The sequence below is a fragment of the Heptranchias perlo genome, chromosome 32, assembly GCF_035084215.1.
Source record: "Heptranchias perlo isolate sHepPer1 chromosome 32, sHepPer1.hap1, whole genome shotgun sequence".
NCBI classification, from domain to species: Eukaryota; Metazoa; Chordata; class Chondrichthyes; order Hexanchiformes; family Hexanchidae; genus Heptranchias; species Heptranchias perlo.
This window is the reverse complement of record NC_090356.1, coordinates 7,758,603-7,777,280: the sequence shown is the minus strand read 5'-3', so window position 1 is coordinate 7,777,280 and position 18,678 is coordinate 7,758,603. Positions and strand designations below refer to the sequence as shown.

The 18,678-nt window shown below is 41.5% G+C and overlaps 1 protein-coding gene across 1 annotated transcript in view; it reads right to left on the bottom strand.

Annotated features, from left to right (window-relative positions):
- Nucleotides 1-18,678, bottom strand: part of espn (espin) — a 132,313-nt gene that overhangs the window by 36,304 nt on the left and 77,331 nt on the right. The window contains exon 9 of the mRNA XM_067970279.1: nucleotides 16,834-17,029. Within this exon, the coding sequence (XP_067826380.1) occupies nucleotides 16,834-17,029 (196 nt within the window). The remainder of the gene's footprint in view (nucleotides 1-16,833; nucleotides 17,030-18,678) is intronic.

The following is an 18,678-nucleotide window of genomic DNA, read 5'->3' as shown; positions in this document are numbered from 1 at the left end:
CAGTTCCACAGCTTTACATTTCATTAACATTTTAAATCCTAATGGAAATTGGTTCAACCCTTCAGAGCTTTATGTTAATCAGTGTAGCATCAATGAATAGACTCAGTACAAAGCAAGCAATATCACTGACAGTTTAGTCATTAACATTGGGTCAGGCAGCACTATATATCTTTATAAAGCCGATGGGTTGAAATCCTGGTGTGATTACTATGTTCATATGAAAGTCCACTGTGTTAATGAAGGCGCTAATTCATTTAAAATAAATAGCCTTTGCTAAAACAGAGGGCAAAAGAATTTCATATAAACACATTATAAATGTCACACATTGTTATTGATCCCATGGATTTTTATTGACCTGTTAAATTCATGAAATGCAAGTTAAATAGTGTACTCCAGTACTTCACCACCGGCGCACTGTGGCTGCAGTGTGTACCATCCACAGGATGCACTGCAGCAACTCGCCAAGGCTTCTTCGACAGCACCTCCCAAACCCGCGACATCTACCACCTAGAAGGACAAGGGCAGCAGGCACATGGGAACAACACCACCTGCACGTTCCCCTCCAAGTCACACACCATCCCGACTTGGAAATATATCGCCGTTCCTTCATCGTCGCTGGGTCACAATCCTGGAACTCCCTTCCTAACAGCACTGTGGGAGAACCTTCACCGCACGGACTGCAGCGGTTCAAGAAGGCGGCTCACCACCACCTTCTCAAGGGCAATTAGGGATGGGGAATAAATGCCAGCCTCGCCAGCGACGCCCACATCCCATGAACGAATAAAAAAAACTCCAGTTACAGGCTTGTTGCAAACCTTCAGTCCAATTTAACCAAAGCTCATTAACACAAGAGATTAAAGAGAGGATGAAAACTTAAACGACTAATAACTCTAGATTGATTGCCCTTTGTCTGAATGCTGGATTTGAAACAGGAAGCCTTTACATCTGAGCCTAGCAACCTAATAGAAATTGAGAAACAGTTTGAAACATATTTCACAAATCATGTCTTTGAGTCTCCAGACTTGTATAATAACCAAATCAAAAGATACAAGAACCCAGAATTTTGTGTAGCAAACACAATGCAACTAGGCATAGTTAGTGTAAAATAAACATTAATACATATCATTAAATACCTTGCCGTCAGATTGATCTTTCAACTGTCAACTCTGTATCCAAGCTGTGACAATTCTCTAGACAGGCTCATTCCTAAGTACTTCAGAATATAAGGTAGATGGCAACAGAGCTGAGCTTGTTGTACAATGACTGATAGGACAACTCTCAAAGGAATAGGAGAAGTCATTAGGTGGAGTTTTATGATCCAATCCATTTAGAATCAGCACTAATTGGACCAGGTATTGAATGGCTGCCAGCCTGCAGCAACACTAAGCTACTGTGTAAACTGACGTGTACATTAGTTATCAGATGCATGCAAACAGGATATTTCAGTTTTAAGAATAACTTTCTTTTTGCTCTCTACGGTTTTTGTAATGTGAATTCAGGGCCTTGAAATTTCTAGGAGCTCCTTTAATAAAAGGTACCACCCTGTATACCGCTATGCCACACAGACCAGGATATCTGGGGTTCAATTCCTGATTTGTGCTAAGCTAGCTGAGCTCACACAGAGCAGCCGCGTAAGAGTACTACAATTGACCCAACACCCCTGGATTAGGGGATGGACATGTGGTAAGTGTAACATACTTGGGAGGAACAGGTGACTTTGAACCTATGGTTAACAAAGCTCTCCACCACTGGGGGTTTCCTCATGTCACGTCTGGGTCTATTGTAGACTAATTGATAGAGATTGATTGCTATGATTAGTCAACAACTCCATTATCGATGTATCATGCGACTACCATGATGGTAGATGACGAACTGGATGGACCTTGGTCTTCTTTGGTCTAGCGATTCCTATGTACCATGAGCTTGTGATCACTGTCCAGTGATTCTTGGTGAAATGTGTACGTGTGAGGATAGGGCTGAGTTGGTCTGGGCAGCTGACGATCACTGTCAAGTCTCCTTCATGAAGAATGATCACTTGGGTGAGGTACCAGAAGTAGAACTGTGATGTACCCAGCAGGAGTCAGCAGCTTCAGGAGAGATGGGGTGCGATTTGTAGAAAGATAAACTTAAAAAGCACACTGAAGCACAGGTCCATGCATATGTGTAAGTACATACGCGCAGAGCTGCTCATTGCCTGACCAAAGGGTGTTGTGCAGTTGTCAGTATAACTCAGTGTAGCCCCAGCTCTCACAGCTCAACAGGCACCAAGGTGTCAACCTTGGTTCAGTGGGTAGCACTCTCACCCTTGACTCAGAAGGTTGTGGGTTCAAGTCCCACTCCAGAGACTTGAGCACACAATCTAGATTGACACTTCAGGGCAGTATTGAGGTAGCGCTGCACTGTTGGAGGTGCCGTCTTTTGGATGAAACATTAAACTGAGGTCCCGTCTGCCCTCTCAGGTGGACATAAAAGACCCCATGGCACTATTTCGAAGAACGGGGGAGTTCTCCCCGGTGTCCTGGCCAGTATTTATCCCTCAACCAACATCACTAAAAAAAAAGATTATCAGGTCATTTATCTCATTGCTGTTTGTGGGATCTTGCTGTGCACAAATTGGCTGCCGCATTTCCTACATTACAACAGTGACTGCACTTTGAAAGTACTTCATTGGCTGTAAAGCACTTTGGGACGAGCTGAGGTTGTGAAAGGCGCTATATAAATGCAAGTCTTTCTTTTTTTAACCTGTAGCAAACCCCTACCTGCAGTATAGTAAGACCATTAGGTTTGCTAAAATGCTGTCAGGGTGTTCCATTGTACATTTCAACCATTACACTTCTATAAACCTGCTGTTAGTGCATAGCTGAATAATTAATACTTTAACCACTTTCAAACGGGACATTCAAAGCAACCTAGTACCTGCCTTAATCTCACAAGAAGTTACTTTAGTCATACAGAATGGATCTCATTTATTATTTACTAGTCCAAAGATTGCAAACAACAGCCTCTACCCAAGCATTATTTCAGAAGCTTTTGCAACAGATGTTCAGCCATTCAGGTTAGCTCTGAGCAGTAGCCTCCCACAAATAACATGAGGCACCACCCACAGAAACAACCCTCAAAGAACCAAAATAAAATATTGATAGGCTGAAGTGTAAATGCGGCTTCATCTATTTTTATGAGGCGGTGCGATAATTACAAATCTTACAGTGATGAAAGTGCAGCTCACAATCATGGAAAATTGCACAATGTAATAAACACTGCAAAAGATTCTTTTTTCCTGTTTCTCCCTCCAATTTCGCCCTTTTTATCTCCCGAAGGTGCTAGCTCTCACTGGGTGTCATGAGCATCTCTGGTACTTTACCAAGCGACCATTGTGTAAGCCTGGAGAGTGAGTGTTAGCAAGCTGTTCAACCGTGAAGAGCATCACGGCTGAGTTTAACACCCACTTAACCACCCAGGCTCACTGGATAGCGATCAGGAGCAGGAACCCTGGCTGATTTTCTCCTCTCCTTAGACTGGGTGTGGTACTGAGAAATTAACAAAGACGGCTTGCATTTATATAGCGCCTTTAACGTAGTAAAACATCCCAAGGCGCTTCACAGGAGCGTTACGAAACAAAATTTAACACCAAGCTACATAAGGAGATATCAGGACAGGTGATTGCTCAATGAGGTAGGTTTTAAGGAGCGTCTTAAAGGAGGAGAGAGAGGTAGAGTGGGGGAGAGGTTGAGGGAGGGAATTCCAGAGCTTAGGGCCTAGGCAGCTGAAAGCACGGCCGTCAATGATGCACCGATGAGAATCGGGTATGTGCAAGAGGCCAGAATTGGAGGAGCGCAGAGATCTCAGAGGGCTGGAGGAGGTTACAGAGATAGGGAGGGGCGAGGTCATGGAGGGATTTGAAAACAAGGATGAGAATTTTAAAATCGAGGCTTTACCGGACCAGGAGTCAAAGTAAGTCAGCGAGCACAGGGGTCCGCAACTGGTGACTGTATCGCTGGATTGGATTTTTAGAAGTAAAACACTACTCCCATTCACTATCTGTTGACTCCTGTTGGAAAGTGTGTGTGCGGAAGTCAGATGAGGACAAAAATCAGGCCCTTTGGTTAAATAATCTGCCAACATATATTATTTAAGCTCATACATGAAGAATGACCCCCTGGCTGAGCTACTGAAAGGCAGTCAGTATATACGAAACCACAGCAAGCAGTCAGCACCTTCAGAGAGTGGTAGGGAGAAAATTGGAGGGGATTGAAAAAAAAAAGCTTGATTACCAGGAGACTGAATTGCTCTCCTCAAGGGATCTGATCAAATACATTTAACAACATTCTGAAACTACTCTACTGCATTCAAAGCAACCGTAACAATGTTAGTTGTAAAACCCAGTTCCCAAAGGGATGGGACCATCACGCAACCTGCTATCTGGGAAAGAGCTCCCACTCAAGCTTTCTTAGGAACCTTGTAAAACGCATTCTTTTGGTATTATATATCAGAAATATATTCTCTAAATGTAACGGTTTGCTTAATTCAGCTGGCAGCCTTGGCCCGGCCTCAATGAAACCACCTGCATGGCCGAATAAAAGGAATTATTTAACTGTGCCCAGCTGAATCCCACAGCTGACTGTGAAGAGAGGGAGGAAGAATAGAAGGCGGAGACAAAAAAGGGAACATGTGTGTTTAAGAACAATTAAAAGAGCTGCAGAATCAAAATGCAGAGTGCCTCTATGGAAGGCCAAGTGTCCAGTTTTGTAGTGGGGAAGTGAAAATGGCTGCTCCGCCTATGAGATATGTATTCAAAGCCACTAGGGTGAGACAGCAATGACAACAACCTGCATCTATATAGTGCCTTTAGCATAGTAAAACATCCCAGGAGCATAACAAACAAAATTTGATACTGGGCCGCAAAAGGAGATACCTTCCTTTTTGTCCTTTCCTCCCCACTTCTTTCCTTGGCTCTGTACTTGCTTACAAACTGTTAAATATCTAACTTCTTCCAGTTACGATGAAAGGTCATCGACCTGAAACGTTAACTCTGTTTCTCTCTCTACAAATGCTGCCTGACCTGCTGAGTATTTCCAGTATTTTCTGTTTTTATATCATATATTAGGACAAAAGCTTGGTCAAAGAGGTAGGTTTTGAGGAGCGTCTTAAAGGAGGAGAGAGAGGTAGAGAAGTGGAGAGGTTTAGCGAGGGAGTTTTGGGCCTAGGACCTTAGGGCTTAGCAGCAACAATTTAAGCATCAGGGACTGGAATAATGTCTCGGACTATGTTCCCTTACTATATATTTATCCAATTTAAGGGTGTGTACTAAACCCACACACCTTCCTTGTTCCTTTGCCCATATTTTTGAAGAAATCGAATGCACAAGGTACTTTATTCCATTCAAAATGGATGTGGGCCAATATTGAATCTTATTGGCGCACTGTGACTCAGGCAATGAATACAGGTCTAGATGGGCCTGAACAGTGTCCTCCCGTGTTTGACCTACACACTGATACAGCTTGCACATTTATCTCAGGGCAGTGCTAAACCAATAAGTCAAATCTGGCAGTGGCTGCTTCAGAAGTTAAGATTGAGCAGAGAGGGCAAGTGATTAAACAGATATAAAACTTCAGCATGCTGCACACTGTGTAGAACAGGAAAAATATGGAAAATGAGGGACTTACTCCAAAAAAAAAGCCTTTCTTTGATACAGCATCAGTGCTAAATATAAATCTCCAGGGAAATTCATCGCTCCATGTTATTGATATGGCCCCATCTAGTTTCCACCCTGGACAGTTTGCACCAATGTAGCATATTTGCATATCATACTCTATCTACATTATTACCCTATAATGGGATAAGGATCTGGTTACTGTGTAAAGCCAGACTGTAAATGCGAGGATTCCTCTGTTTGGTACTTAGCACAATAAGCCATAGGCGTTTACAGCGCAGAAGGAGGGTATTTAGCCCATCATGCCTGTGCTGGCTCTTTGCTAGAGCAATCCAGAACTAAATCCAATGCCCCACACTCTCCCATAGCCCAGCATCTTCCTGTACTTCAATTATTCATCCACTTTTCCCTTAACGGACGCAGTGGTCTCTGCCTCAGCCATTCGTTGTGGCAAAGCATTTCCAGGTGCCAACAATCCTCTGCCGAAAGGCATTTCTCCCAAACTCTCTCCTCACTCTCTGTGACAATTTTAAATTGATGTCCCCTCATCATTGACTCCCTCAAACTCCTACTGAAATCCTAAGTCCTGCCATTTAAAAGATGTTTACGATTTCACTGGAAATACTCAACTGAGGAAATCTTCATGACTGATTTATAATGTCACTACACATCGTTCTTACCTCAATATACACCAGATCCTCTAATTTTATATCTTTACCCAATATATCTTTCAATCTGGACTTGGAACAAGAACAAGCACTGATCTAAAATGAATTGGTGAAGAAAACAGTGTTTCAAACTAATACCTTATGCCCACGGTACTTTACTCTCAAAATACTGATTATGCTACATTTGGAATAAACACAGGGTGTGGGAGCACTTCAGTAAAATTCGAACACAGATTAAGATCAAAACTAACCTACTGCAACCAAAAGACTACTGATACAGATCTTGCACTGCAACTACTTAGCGAGACCGTTGGAACGATACAGTCAAAACCTGATAAGACCACATTAGTCAATATTACAAATCACTTTACATCAGAAAAAATGTAGAAAGTCTGAATTGATTCCCACCCACCTTTGGTGCAACAGGAGACCAGAACAGATTGCTTTAGCTCAGTGTTTCCTCCAGTGCTGGTGACGTGATCTCATCTAGTTTTCACCCCCCGTACAGAGGACTAACTAGCTCGTAGGCACAACTACGATCAAGTTACTTACTCTTAATTAGCCTCAGTCCTTTGCCTTCTGGATGGAGGGATATATTAAGAGAGGAGAAGCAGGCATGGCAAGGGAATTGCCAGTTCCATACGCATCGACCATTGACAGAGATGTTACACAATGTAGGAAATCACAAGGCACAGGTACGAGATGCCGTAATCCATCAAATGATGACACGGGGGAGCATTGTTTGTCAGTATAGTGTAGAGAGATCAGCCGGGAGGAATGGAACAATTACACAACAACAGAGAAACAAAAGAGATGGCAGAAGGATTTTTTAAAAGCTGTTAAAGAGAGAGCAAAGACACAGGAAACACAATGTAATAAGTTGCACAATTTTCAAAATGGTCATTGAATTTCTGGGGAGAAGGGGATACGATTAATTAAATAGATTTATTGACCTCAAACTTTTTAAACCAGGAAAAAATGTTTTTCTTACTTTGCAATTGCATCTTATTCTAACCTCTTCTGACATTTTACTACTGTTGCCATAGAAATGTGTCTCTCAGTGTTTCCACTGAGGCATCTGACACTGATTCAACGAGTAATCACAGGCTGTAGTTCCAGAGATAATCTCTCTGGATATCTCTCAGTGTCTGCGGTTTTCCGATTCTGCACTCGCCACCTTGTGATTTTCCCACCTTTGATGGGCAGAAGGTCACAGGCTGTCAAGCATGGATGTGGACAACCTCAGCCACTGTGCCCAAGGAAGCGGTTTCCCACAGATGTCGTAAAAAACCCAACAGGTTCACTAATGTCCTTTAGGGAAGGAAACCTGCCGTCCTTACCCAGTCTGGCCTATCTGTAACTTCAGTCCCCAAACCAACGTGGGTGTCCCTTAATTGCCCTCTGAAGCAATACAATGTTGGAAAATGTGAGGTTATGCACTTTGGTAGGAAAAATCGGAGAGCAAGTTATTATCTCAATGGCGAGAAACTGGAAAGTACTGCAGTACAAAGGGATCTGGGGGTCCTAGTGCAAGAAAATCAAAAGGTTAGTATGCAGGTGCAGCAGGTGATCAAGAAGGCCAATGGAATGTTGGCTTTTATTGCTAGGGGGATAGAATATAAAAACAGGGAGGTATTGCTGCAGTTATATAAGGTATTAGTGAGACCGCACCTGGAATACTGCATACAGTTTTGGTGTCCATACTTAAGAAAAGACATACTTGCTCTCGAGGCAGTACAAAGAAGGTTCACTCGGTTAATCCCGGAGATGAGGGGGTGGACATATGAGGAGAGGTTGAGTAGATTGGGACTCTACTCATTGGAGTTCAGAAGAATGAGAGGCGATCTTATTGAAACATATAAGATTGTGAAGGGGCTTGATCGGGTGGATGCGGTAAGGATGTTCCCAAGGATGGGTGAAACTAGAACTAGGGGGCATAATCTGAGAATAAGGGGCTGCTCTTTCAAAACTGAGATGAGGAGAAACTTCTTCACTCAGAGGGTGGTAGGTCTGTGGAATTTGCTGCCCCAGGAAGCTGTGGAAGCTACATCATTAAATAAATTTAAAACAGAAATAGACAGTTTCCTAGAAGTAAAGGGAATTAGGGGTTACGGGGAGCGGGCAGGAAATTGGACATGATTTTAGATTTGAGGTTAGGACCAGATCAGCCATGATCTTATTGAATGGCGGAGCAGGCTCGAGGGGCAGATTGGCCTACTCCTGCTCCTATTTCTTATGTTCTTATGTTCTTAAGCGGCCTAGCAAGCCACTCAGTTGCATCTAAAGCCACTACCAGTGGTTCCAGATGAAGGCCCACCACCACTTTCTCAGGGCAACTAGGGATGGGCAATAAATGCAGGCCTTGCCAACGATGCGCACATCTCAAGAATGAATTTTAAAAAGTCTTTAATTCTTACAAAGATTAAATGAAATGCCCACAACAGCATAGTCCAACCAAAACAGAAAATGCAGGTGAATGTTCCGTGAGTAACCCTTCCATCTGTAGATACCTGCATTATTAACCTATCTTTCTCTTTCAGATGCAGATACACCTGCTGTGTATTTCCAACATTTTCTCTTTATGTTATAGGTTTCCAGCATTTGCTTTTTTATCGCAGCCTAATCCTGTATGATTTGCTCCAACAACAAGTCCAATTCTTTGTTTCTGATGGAATCAAATTTTACATCTGGGTAAAGCACTGTGAATTATATAGTAAATGCAATGAGGCCCTGGGACAGGGCATCAATGAATGGGAGCAGAAGTTGGATTTAGGCCTATTACACTACAGCCCTGACACCCCGATCCACAATTCAGGAGTGCAGCCTTGATGAACTAGCCCTTATGTGTAAATAAAGAACTTGCATTTATATTGCACCTTTCATAACCTCAGGATATTCCACAATACATTACAGCCAATTCAGTACTTTTGAAGTGTAGCCACTTTTGTAATGTAGGAAACGAGGCAGCCAATTTGCGCACAGCAAACTCCCAAAACAGCAATGGGATAATGACAAGATAACCAGTTTTAGCGATGTTGGTTGAGGGATAAATATTGGCCAGGACACCGGGGAGAACTCCCTTTCTCTTCTTTGAATAGTTCCGCAGGGTGTTTTACATCCACCTGCTGCTGGGTTAGCTGGGACAGCAGTTGCAGCACAATTGGGCTCAACGCCCTTGGGCTAAAGATTGGAAGAAACACTCAGGATTGTCACTTGTGTGTGTTTGTGGACATCAGGTGAGGGTAGGATTGGGTTCAGCTACAGGGCCCTTCATGGCCAAACAGCCTGATGACTGCACACGCGAAAAATTGATCGCTCTGGTGATCAATTAAGGGCAGTCGCACCTGTCGACCCAAACCCCAGAATAGGTCAACGTCTTCAGGAGAGGAGAAAATTGGAAATAAAGATACAGAATTACATAGAATTTACAGCACAGAAACTGGCCATTCGGCCGAATTGGTCTATACTGTTGTTTATGCTCCACACAAACCTCCTCCCGCCCTACTTTATCTAACCCGATCAGCATATCCTTCTATTCCTTTCTCCCAATGTATTTATCTAGCTTCCCCTTAAATGCATCGATGCTATTTGCCTCAACTACTCCTTGTGGTAATGAGTTCCACATTCTAACCACTCTCTGAGTAAAGAAGTTCTCCTGAATTCCTTATTGGATTTATTAGTGACTAGCTTATATTTATGACCCTTATTATCTTTATATTTATGTTTTGGACTCCTCCCACAAGTGGAAACATCTTCTCTACATCTACCTTCATAGTCTTAAAGACCCCTATCAGGTCACCTCTCAGCCTTCTCTTTTCTAGAGAAAAAAGCCCCAGCCTGTTCAATCTTCCCTAATAGGTATAACCTCTCAGTTGGTATCATACGTGTAAATCTTTTCTGCACCTTCTCTAGTGCCTCTATGTCCTGTTTATAATATGGAGACCAGAGCTGTTCACAGTACTCCAAGTGCTGACTAACTAAGGTTCTATACAAGTTTAACATAACCTCTCTGCTTTTAAATTCTATTGCTCTAGAAATTAACCCCAGTGCATAGTTTGTCCTTTTTATGGCCTCGTTAACCTGCATTGCTACTTTTAATGATTTGTGAATCTGTATCCCTGGATCCCTTTGCTCCTCTACACCATATAAGACCATCCTCTCACACCACAGTTTACAGAAATCTAAAATTTTGGAGTACCATATTTCCAAATTTCCATTTGTAAATTTGAATAGAAAATCAAAATGTTCTGCAATAATGCTTTGCGCTTAGAAATACCTTGTAGATTTTAGGTCGAGCTTAGTGTAAAACATGTGAGGCATGCAAGTTCCCCATTATTATGGAAGGGGATGACTTAAAATATAATTTATTTGTGCAAAACTTCCAGGCAGGGCTGGTTTTGGCTAAGTTTGAGTATCAACTTCCTGTATTACTCAAAACAAAGCACCATTTGATGTGAGATGAATGTTAAATGATTCACCTATGCATCACTAACCTGCCTGTGGTATTCAAAACTAGGATCACAAATAACCCAGTGAATGCTCCGTACTTTATGAACATATCATTGGGCTGCCTCTCTTATTTCTTCTCCCCAATTTGTCGAGTTTGGGGGTAGGAACTGTAAAGTTTTTTTTTCAAACCATAACAAATATTTTTTTTTATCATTAATATATATTTACACAGATATTAAAGGAATATTCCACTCCCTAGATTTTTCATCCTCTTTCAGTATCATAAACCCTGTTTATAAGAATATGAAAGGTATATGGAAAGCATTTTATAATAATGGGCGTGTTGCATGTTTTTTTATATTGGAGAGAGTCTCACCAACATTGTGTTATTTCAGAGATCAGAGTCTATTAAGATGTGTTATAATATTTCCAAACATAATAACATAGAAATTTACAACATTTGCCTTTTTATTTTGAAAAACTAAATTATGTAAAAATTTTACATTAACATAATCACAGCTCAAAAGGATGAAATCCACAGATTTGAGAATTCTAAATCAGTAGCTAATATTCCGAAGTTCAATACACAAAAAAATGTTGTTATTCAAGAAAATATACTTTATCTAGCAATACGTTTCAACAAATGTATCGAATGTTAATTTGTACTTTGAAAGAAAAAAAAACAATAATTTGCATGTAGATACCACTTCTAGATAAGTACATCAGGGCATCCCAAAATGTTTCACAGCTGATCACTGTTGTAATGAAGGCAACTGCAGCAGCCAATTTGTACACAGCAAGGTCCCACAAACAGCAATGAGATGAATCTGTTTTGGAGTTAGTTGAGGAATGAATATCGGCCAGGACACTGGGAGAACTCCCCTGTTCTTCTTCAAAAAAAACTGCCATGGGATCTTTTAGCTGAACAGGCAGACAGGGCTTCTGTTTAACGCCTTATCTGAAAGATGTCACCTGCGGCAAGGCAGTAATCCTCAGTACTACATTGACTAGTCCGCCTAGGTTATGTACTCAAGGGGCTTGAACCCACAATCTTCTGATTCAGAGGGGAGAAAGCTGACACTAAATAGCTAATTTTTAAAAATCCACGATCTTTGCCCTTTTTCTCAACTCCTCTCCTGAAGGTGTTTACTCTTGCTGAGGTCCTGTTCCATTGGTACTGGCAGCCTTCTGGTATCTTGCCGAACTGACTATTCTTTATTTCTGAGCCTAGACACAGAATGCTGTCAAGTTATTTGACCATGGAGGGGATTTCAGTAAAGGCCGATTCTGTCTCCACCCAATGTCCGCAGATGTGCAATTGCTCATTAGATGGCGATCCTGGCTAATTCTTCCCCTCCCTAGCCCAGGGCCACTTTGGTCAATTGCTGTACCCTTCCCGGTAAGAAAATGTTGCCTTGATTTCTTGCGTGCTTGTTGGTTTAAAAGATAGAATTCTTTTTAACTAAAGATATTCTTTGAAAAGGGAAAGAATTAAAGAAAGAAAATAACTTGCATTTAGGTAGCACCTTATCACATCTTTCGGAAATGTCCCAAAGCAATTCATATGCAATGAATTACTCTGAAGAACATTCACTATTGTTATGTAGGTAATGAAAAGTTTCACAGCCTCAAAGAAAAAAAAACATTTTTTTAAAAAAACCTTAGACTTACAGTGAAAAAGACAGGAGTAAGGAAAGGGATCTCTTTGGTTCTGTTTATAATTCTTAATATTTTACCTTACTGGTGTTTTCAGATAGGAACCCAAAGAAAGTACAGAGTGAAAGATAACAACTAATTTACCACACGTCAGGAGAAGTTTCTTCACAAGTAGCAACAAATGGTCCAATTGTTACCCAGACGAGATTATAACAAACCTTTCCCACTTGTTACTCACGGTTAGATTAAATCTACAGTTAGAGGCACAAAATTACAATACAAGAATGTACTTTGTCAGTACACAGCGCACCGTGGCTGCAGTGTGTACCATCTACCGGATGCACTGCAGCAACTCGCCAAGGCTTCTTCGACAGCACCTCCCAAACCCACAACTTCTACACCTAGAAGGACAAGAGCAGCAGGCACATGGGAACAACACCACCTGCACGTTCCCCTCCAAGTCACACGCCATCCCGACTTGGAAATATATCACCGTCCCTTCATCGTCGCTGGGTCAAAATCCTGGAACTCCCTACCCAACAGCAGTGTGGGAGAACCTTCACCACACGGACTGCAGCGGTTCAAGAAGGCGGCTCACCACCACCTTCTCAAGGGCAATTAGGGATGGGCAATAAATGCTGGCCTTGCCAGCGACGCCCACATCCCATGAACGAATTAAAAAAAAGTTTGAGGCAAATAACTTCAGTATTTCTCAATCGTCTTTTCTTCTGCAGCCAATGTTATACTTTCACACAGGCATCGTGTGCAATATAGGTATCAGGAAGCTGTAATCTATATCAATGTCTGTGTTGATTGGCAGTAATGAAAATGAATAGTGCACAGCATCAATCTCAGAGAAGACATGGCAAAGCTCATCCCACTATCCCAGCTGAGGGAGGATGGAGGTGAGACTGGCATACCTCCAGGGTAGACAATAAGCATGATGGGGGCTATTACTGCCAAGCCCTTCCTATTATAAATAGGACAAAGTTATTGACACTCTCTAATTGTGTAAGGATGTACATTCTATTATAATAGTGCCAGGCATTATACGCCCATGTTAGATTACCAGAGATGCGAAGTTATCAAACAATGGAAGTTTTTTTCAAAGTGCTTGCCACATACTCTGTCAGTACAGTGCCACTAATAAGACAGCCCCCACCGCACCACAAGGGGTTTCAACCCCATCCCCCCCGCCCTCCTATAAACTAATTAAAATAAAAACAGAATTATCCTTTTTCTTATGGTTCCAGTCACAGACACACACTGTGGTTTACCATCACCCACTGTGACAATATTAGGACACAGAAAAAAAGTCAAGAACATTCAAATTTGTCTTTATGAGCCTATCTAAAAATGGCCGCCTCGGACACTCAACTGATTTGGCTCAATATTTGTCCCCAGAAGGACTAGATTTTTACATGAAATTATAGCGGTACATACTATTTATTACAGGAACCAAAACACAGCAGTCACACTGAGAAACTTTGAAAAAATATTTATTCTCAGTGGCTCGGTATTTTTACTTTAGACGATCTCTCTCCTCAGTATGTTCCTCTGGCGCGTTTGCTGCTTACATGTTTACATGCATGAGGGAATCTGTATTCATTTTTCACTTTTGTGTTAACAGGGCGACTTTTTGTTTGGCAGCGGGAAGAGAATAGGTGGAGGAAAAATTTATGTTAACTTTCCTGTGATGGACCAATCATAGATTTAACTTTCATGAATTTGCTAATCAGCCATTGTTAAGGGATGGCAGATAAGACCTTGTGTACTCACAACAGAAATCAATAGCATATCATTCTAAAAAGATATTCAATACGCAAAGGGAAATATTTACTTTCCTAATACAGGGATATATCAATGCATGAAAGTAACTCATTAAGGAATGAAAAGGTCAGGATGAGTTTCTGTTTACATGTTTTACGCAGTATGACAATACTGTTCTCGACATGTTTCATAGTACCCCACTGTCACCTAACACTGACCCCATCAGACCCACACAGTCATTTTACAGAAAGCCAATTTTCAGAGGCCCCACCCATGGCAGCGAGCACTGATCATAAAATGGGGGCTACAATGCTGCAGCCCTATCGCCACTAGCCTGTTCAACACTATCAAAGCTTCACACTGGGGGCCTCATCTCTCAAAATTACCCTCTGCATTATGGTAAAGGCCAATGTATCTGTTATCTATCATTATTGTCACATTAATAAAATGACCAGCATTGAACAACACCGGGGGAATCTTAGGTTAAGTCAATGTCAACCCACTGCAGCCATCTCAAACCTGAACTCAGATTTTAACTAATAAAGTTACAGGGGTAGTTTCAGTAGTATAGCTATAGGTTTGAACGTCGGACATTGTGTAGACCAATAGATTGTATTGGCCTGTTATTTGTATGATGTGTAGATCAGTGTGTTGGCATATGAGTCTATTCTTTAAATAAACCAGAATGTTGAGATAAGGGTGAATTTTCTAATTCAATGCCACCAGTGCACATCGGAAAATCGCAGGCAACGTACCTACAGATTTCTGATATGCACGGGTTTAGGCAAGGTCCCTTGTCACTGGCATGGACTCAGAAAATTTACGTTATATCCCCAATTTTCAGACATGGAACAGATCAGTTTGGCAATATAGTGCGCTACTGTATGAGCCTGTTCCTCAGATTGGTCAACACTCGACTGATGGCATTTGGGCTTGTTCCTGCAGTCTTGGTGCACACAGTCCACAGTAAGGTGCGCCCTTCACACTGGTCCATTTCTAAAGTTCCCATACAAAGAAAGAAAGACTTGTATTTATATTGCACCTTCCACAACCTTAGGACATCCAAAAGCGCTTTATAGCCAATTAAATGCTTTTGAAATGTGGTCACTGTTGAAATGTAGGAAACGTGGCAGCCATCTGAGCACAGAAAGGTCGCAAAAACAGCAATGTGTTAATGACCAGGTAATCTATTTTGAGATGTTAATTGAGGAATAAATATTGGCCAGGACACCGGAGAGGACTCCTCTGCTCTTCCTCAAATTAGTGGCATGGGATCTTTTATGCCCATCTGAGAGGGCAGACGTTGTTTAATGTCTCATCCAAAAGATGGCACCTCCGACTGTGCAGCACTCCCTCAGTACTGCACTGATAGCCTAGATTATGTGCTCAAGTTGTATAGAGTGGGACTTAAACCCACAACCTTCTGACTCAGAGGCGAGCATGCTACCCAATGAGCCACTGAATATAGTGGTGGGATGCTGCCTTATGGGCTTGTTCCTCACACCTGGGGATTTCGTGGTTAGCACCTTCCTGTAAAATGCAATTTTTTGGAAAAATATCTGCAGTTTATGTTAATTATTGTCACTACAGTAAGTGGTCGCAGCAGAAATTTTTGTCCATGATTACTTAGAAGTAACAAGGACATCAAATGGCCACTGAAGGTAGTTTTGACCAACAGGTCTTTATAGAATTTCTAGTAGTAGTTTGGCAGCCAGGCAAGACACAAGGAGAAAACATGTAATCTTAGCAAGAGGCCTGTTCATCCCAAAAAGCATTCATTAGAGGAAAATCTCTCATTAGCTCTTTACTTTTTGATTTTAGCCCAAATAACTGCCCTGAAATAGTGGATTGATTTTTCATCATAATCCAGTTAAATCTGCGTCACTAAAATTGGCCATAACAGTCTCCAATTTCTTTTCCCTAAAATAACCTAATGCACTTCCCAATCTTATTTCCAAGCTGGACCCTATTCCTTTCTTCATTTCTAAACATTAAAACCTATTTAACTCCACTCACTTCAAAGTTGGGCATAAGCTCACATCAGGAGTTTAGAAGATGCCAAAGATGTAATCAGTCAATGTAATGGTTAAAACTGGGAGTCCGTTTTGGTCATTTTAAGAAGGAAAGAGTTCAGCAATGACAAAGGTTCCTTTATTACATGGAATGTACAGCACAGAAACAGGCCATTCAGCCCAACTGGTTTATGCTAGTGTTTATGTTCCACACGAGCCTTCTCCCACCCTACCTCATCTAACCCTATCTGCATATCCTTCTATTCCTTTCTTCTTCATGTACTTATCTAGCTTCCCCTTAAATCCATCTACGCTAATCACCTCAACGACTCCATGTGGTAGCAAGTTCCACATTCTAACCATTCTCTGGGTAAAGAAGTTTCTCCTGAATTCCATATTGGATTTATTATTGACTATCTTATATCTATGACCCCAAGTTTTGGACTCCCCACAAGTGGAAACATCTTCTCGACATCTACCCTATCAAACCCTTTCATAATTTTAAAGACCTCTCTTAGGTCACCCCTCAGCCTTCTCCTTTCTACAGAAAAGAGCTCCAGCTCTTTCACATAACCTGTTCACTTTGGTAAAAAGATATCCTCAGACCAAAATATGAGTGAATACTTACTTCCAGCAGATGATGAGGGCCTGCGTTGACTATTGCTGGGCTGTGTGGTCTCTGTTGGCAATGGAGGGGGTGGAGGAGGAGGGGTTGACACATTTTCAGGGAGTGGGGGAGGGGGTGGGGGAGCAGGTATTTCATTGGTTGGTTGATTTTCTGGAACACCTCCATTCCTCAGAACCTCCTCGGGTACAAGAGAACCCTAGTGGAAATAATTAGTGAACTGTGATTAAAATACCACACATCAGGATTACCGTATGTAACACAATTCTTAGCTTCCTACAATTTCTATTATCATGAAGTATTCCAAATGCAAGTATAGGATGCATCAATACATAGGAGTGATGGCAACTTTTAACCTCCTACAGCAAGATATATGAATGGTAGCATAGTGATTATATTACTAAAAGCTTGAGCTAATAATCCAGAGAACAGGAGTTCAAATCCCACCATGGCAGATTGAGAATTTGAATTTTTTTTAACAATCTGGAAATAAATAATTATAGTCCAGTTTGTTGGTCTACTGGTCCTATCCATGCCATCGGGGGAAATAAAAAGCTGGAACCAGTAAAAGTGACCATGAAACTTGTCAGAGTGTTATAAAAACCCAACTGGTTCACTAATGTTCTTCAGGGAAGGAATCCTGCCGTCCTTAGACTCCAGTCCCACTTTTAACTGCCCTCTGAAGTGGCCTAGCAAGTCACTCAGTTGTATCAAACCGCTTATTACATGGACTGCAGCAGTTCAAGAAGAAGGCCCGCCACCACCATCTCAAGGGCAACTAGGGGTGGGCAATAAAAGCCAGCCTTGCCAGTGACGCCCACATCCCTTGAATGAATATTAAAAATAAAAGGTCAAACACATGAGTAGCAACAGCCACCCGAAAAAATGACATTTTTGTCCTACTGTAAATGGCATTCAATTGATTGTAACACAATAACTTTAATTCCCACATTTCTATCGTATTTTAAAAATATACCAACCTCTATCTGAATTAGGCTAGCATATTACTCTCTTTTTAAACTACTTTTCTCCATGGAGCACTCTGCAACAACTCAATGCATTTCACCTCACAGACAGGAAATATCATTGGCCAATTGGCCCAGAGTGTTCTTCCTACAGAGCAATGCTTTACAGGTTCTCTGAGGAGACCATGGTGACATGGCGAGGAAGACGAGGCAATACTGAGATAGAGAACGCAAGAAGCAATCAAGTTACAAACTGTTACAAATTACAAGTTACCATTTGTGACCATTTTAATTGTAGTTTTGTTTTCATTTGCTTTCTTAAGTCCTTTCCTAAGAATTTGAATTTATACAGCAACTTTCATGACTTCAGGACGTTGCAAAGCACTTCACAGCCAATTAAGTACTTTTGAAATGTAGTCATTGTTGTAATGTAGGGAAATGTGGCAGCCAATTTGTGCACAGCAAGATCCCACAGGTAACTGACCAGGTAATCTGTTTTTAGTGAAGGTGATTGAGGGATAAATGCTGCCCAGGACAGCGGAAGAACTCCCCTGCTTTTCTTCAAATAGTGCCATGGGATCTTTCATGTCTACCTGAGGCCTAGGTTTGACATCTCACCCGAAAGATGACCATCATATAGAAGTAATTCAACTTGCAAAGCTGATCATATGCCTTTAATATTGAAATTTTACGGAAATTTAAATTTTGCATGCTTTCAAGGAAAACCTAATCGATTCCTGGATTGGCAGCTATTCTGAAGGAGACATTACTCTCAATACCCCAATCATTGTTGTTTTAAAATGTTCTGAAAATGTTATCATATCAACTTACATGCAGTCGGCCTCTTCTAAATCCAATCAATTCACGAAGATAACTATTTGGT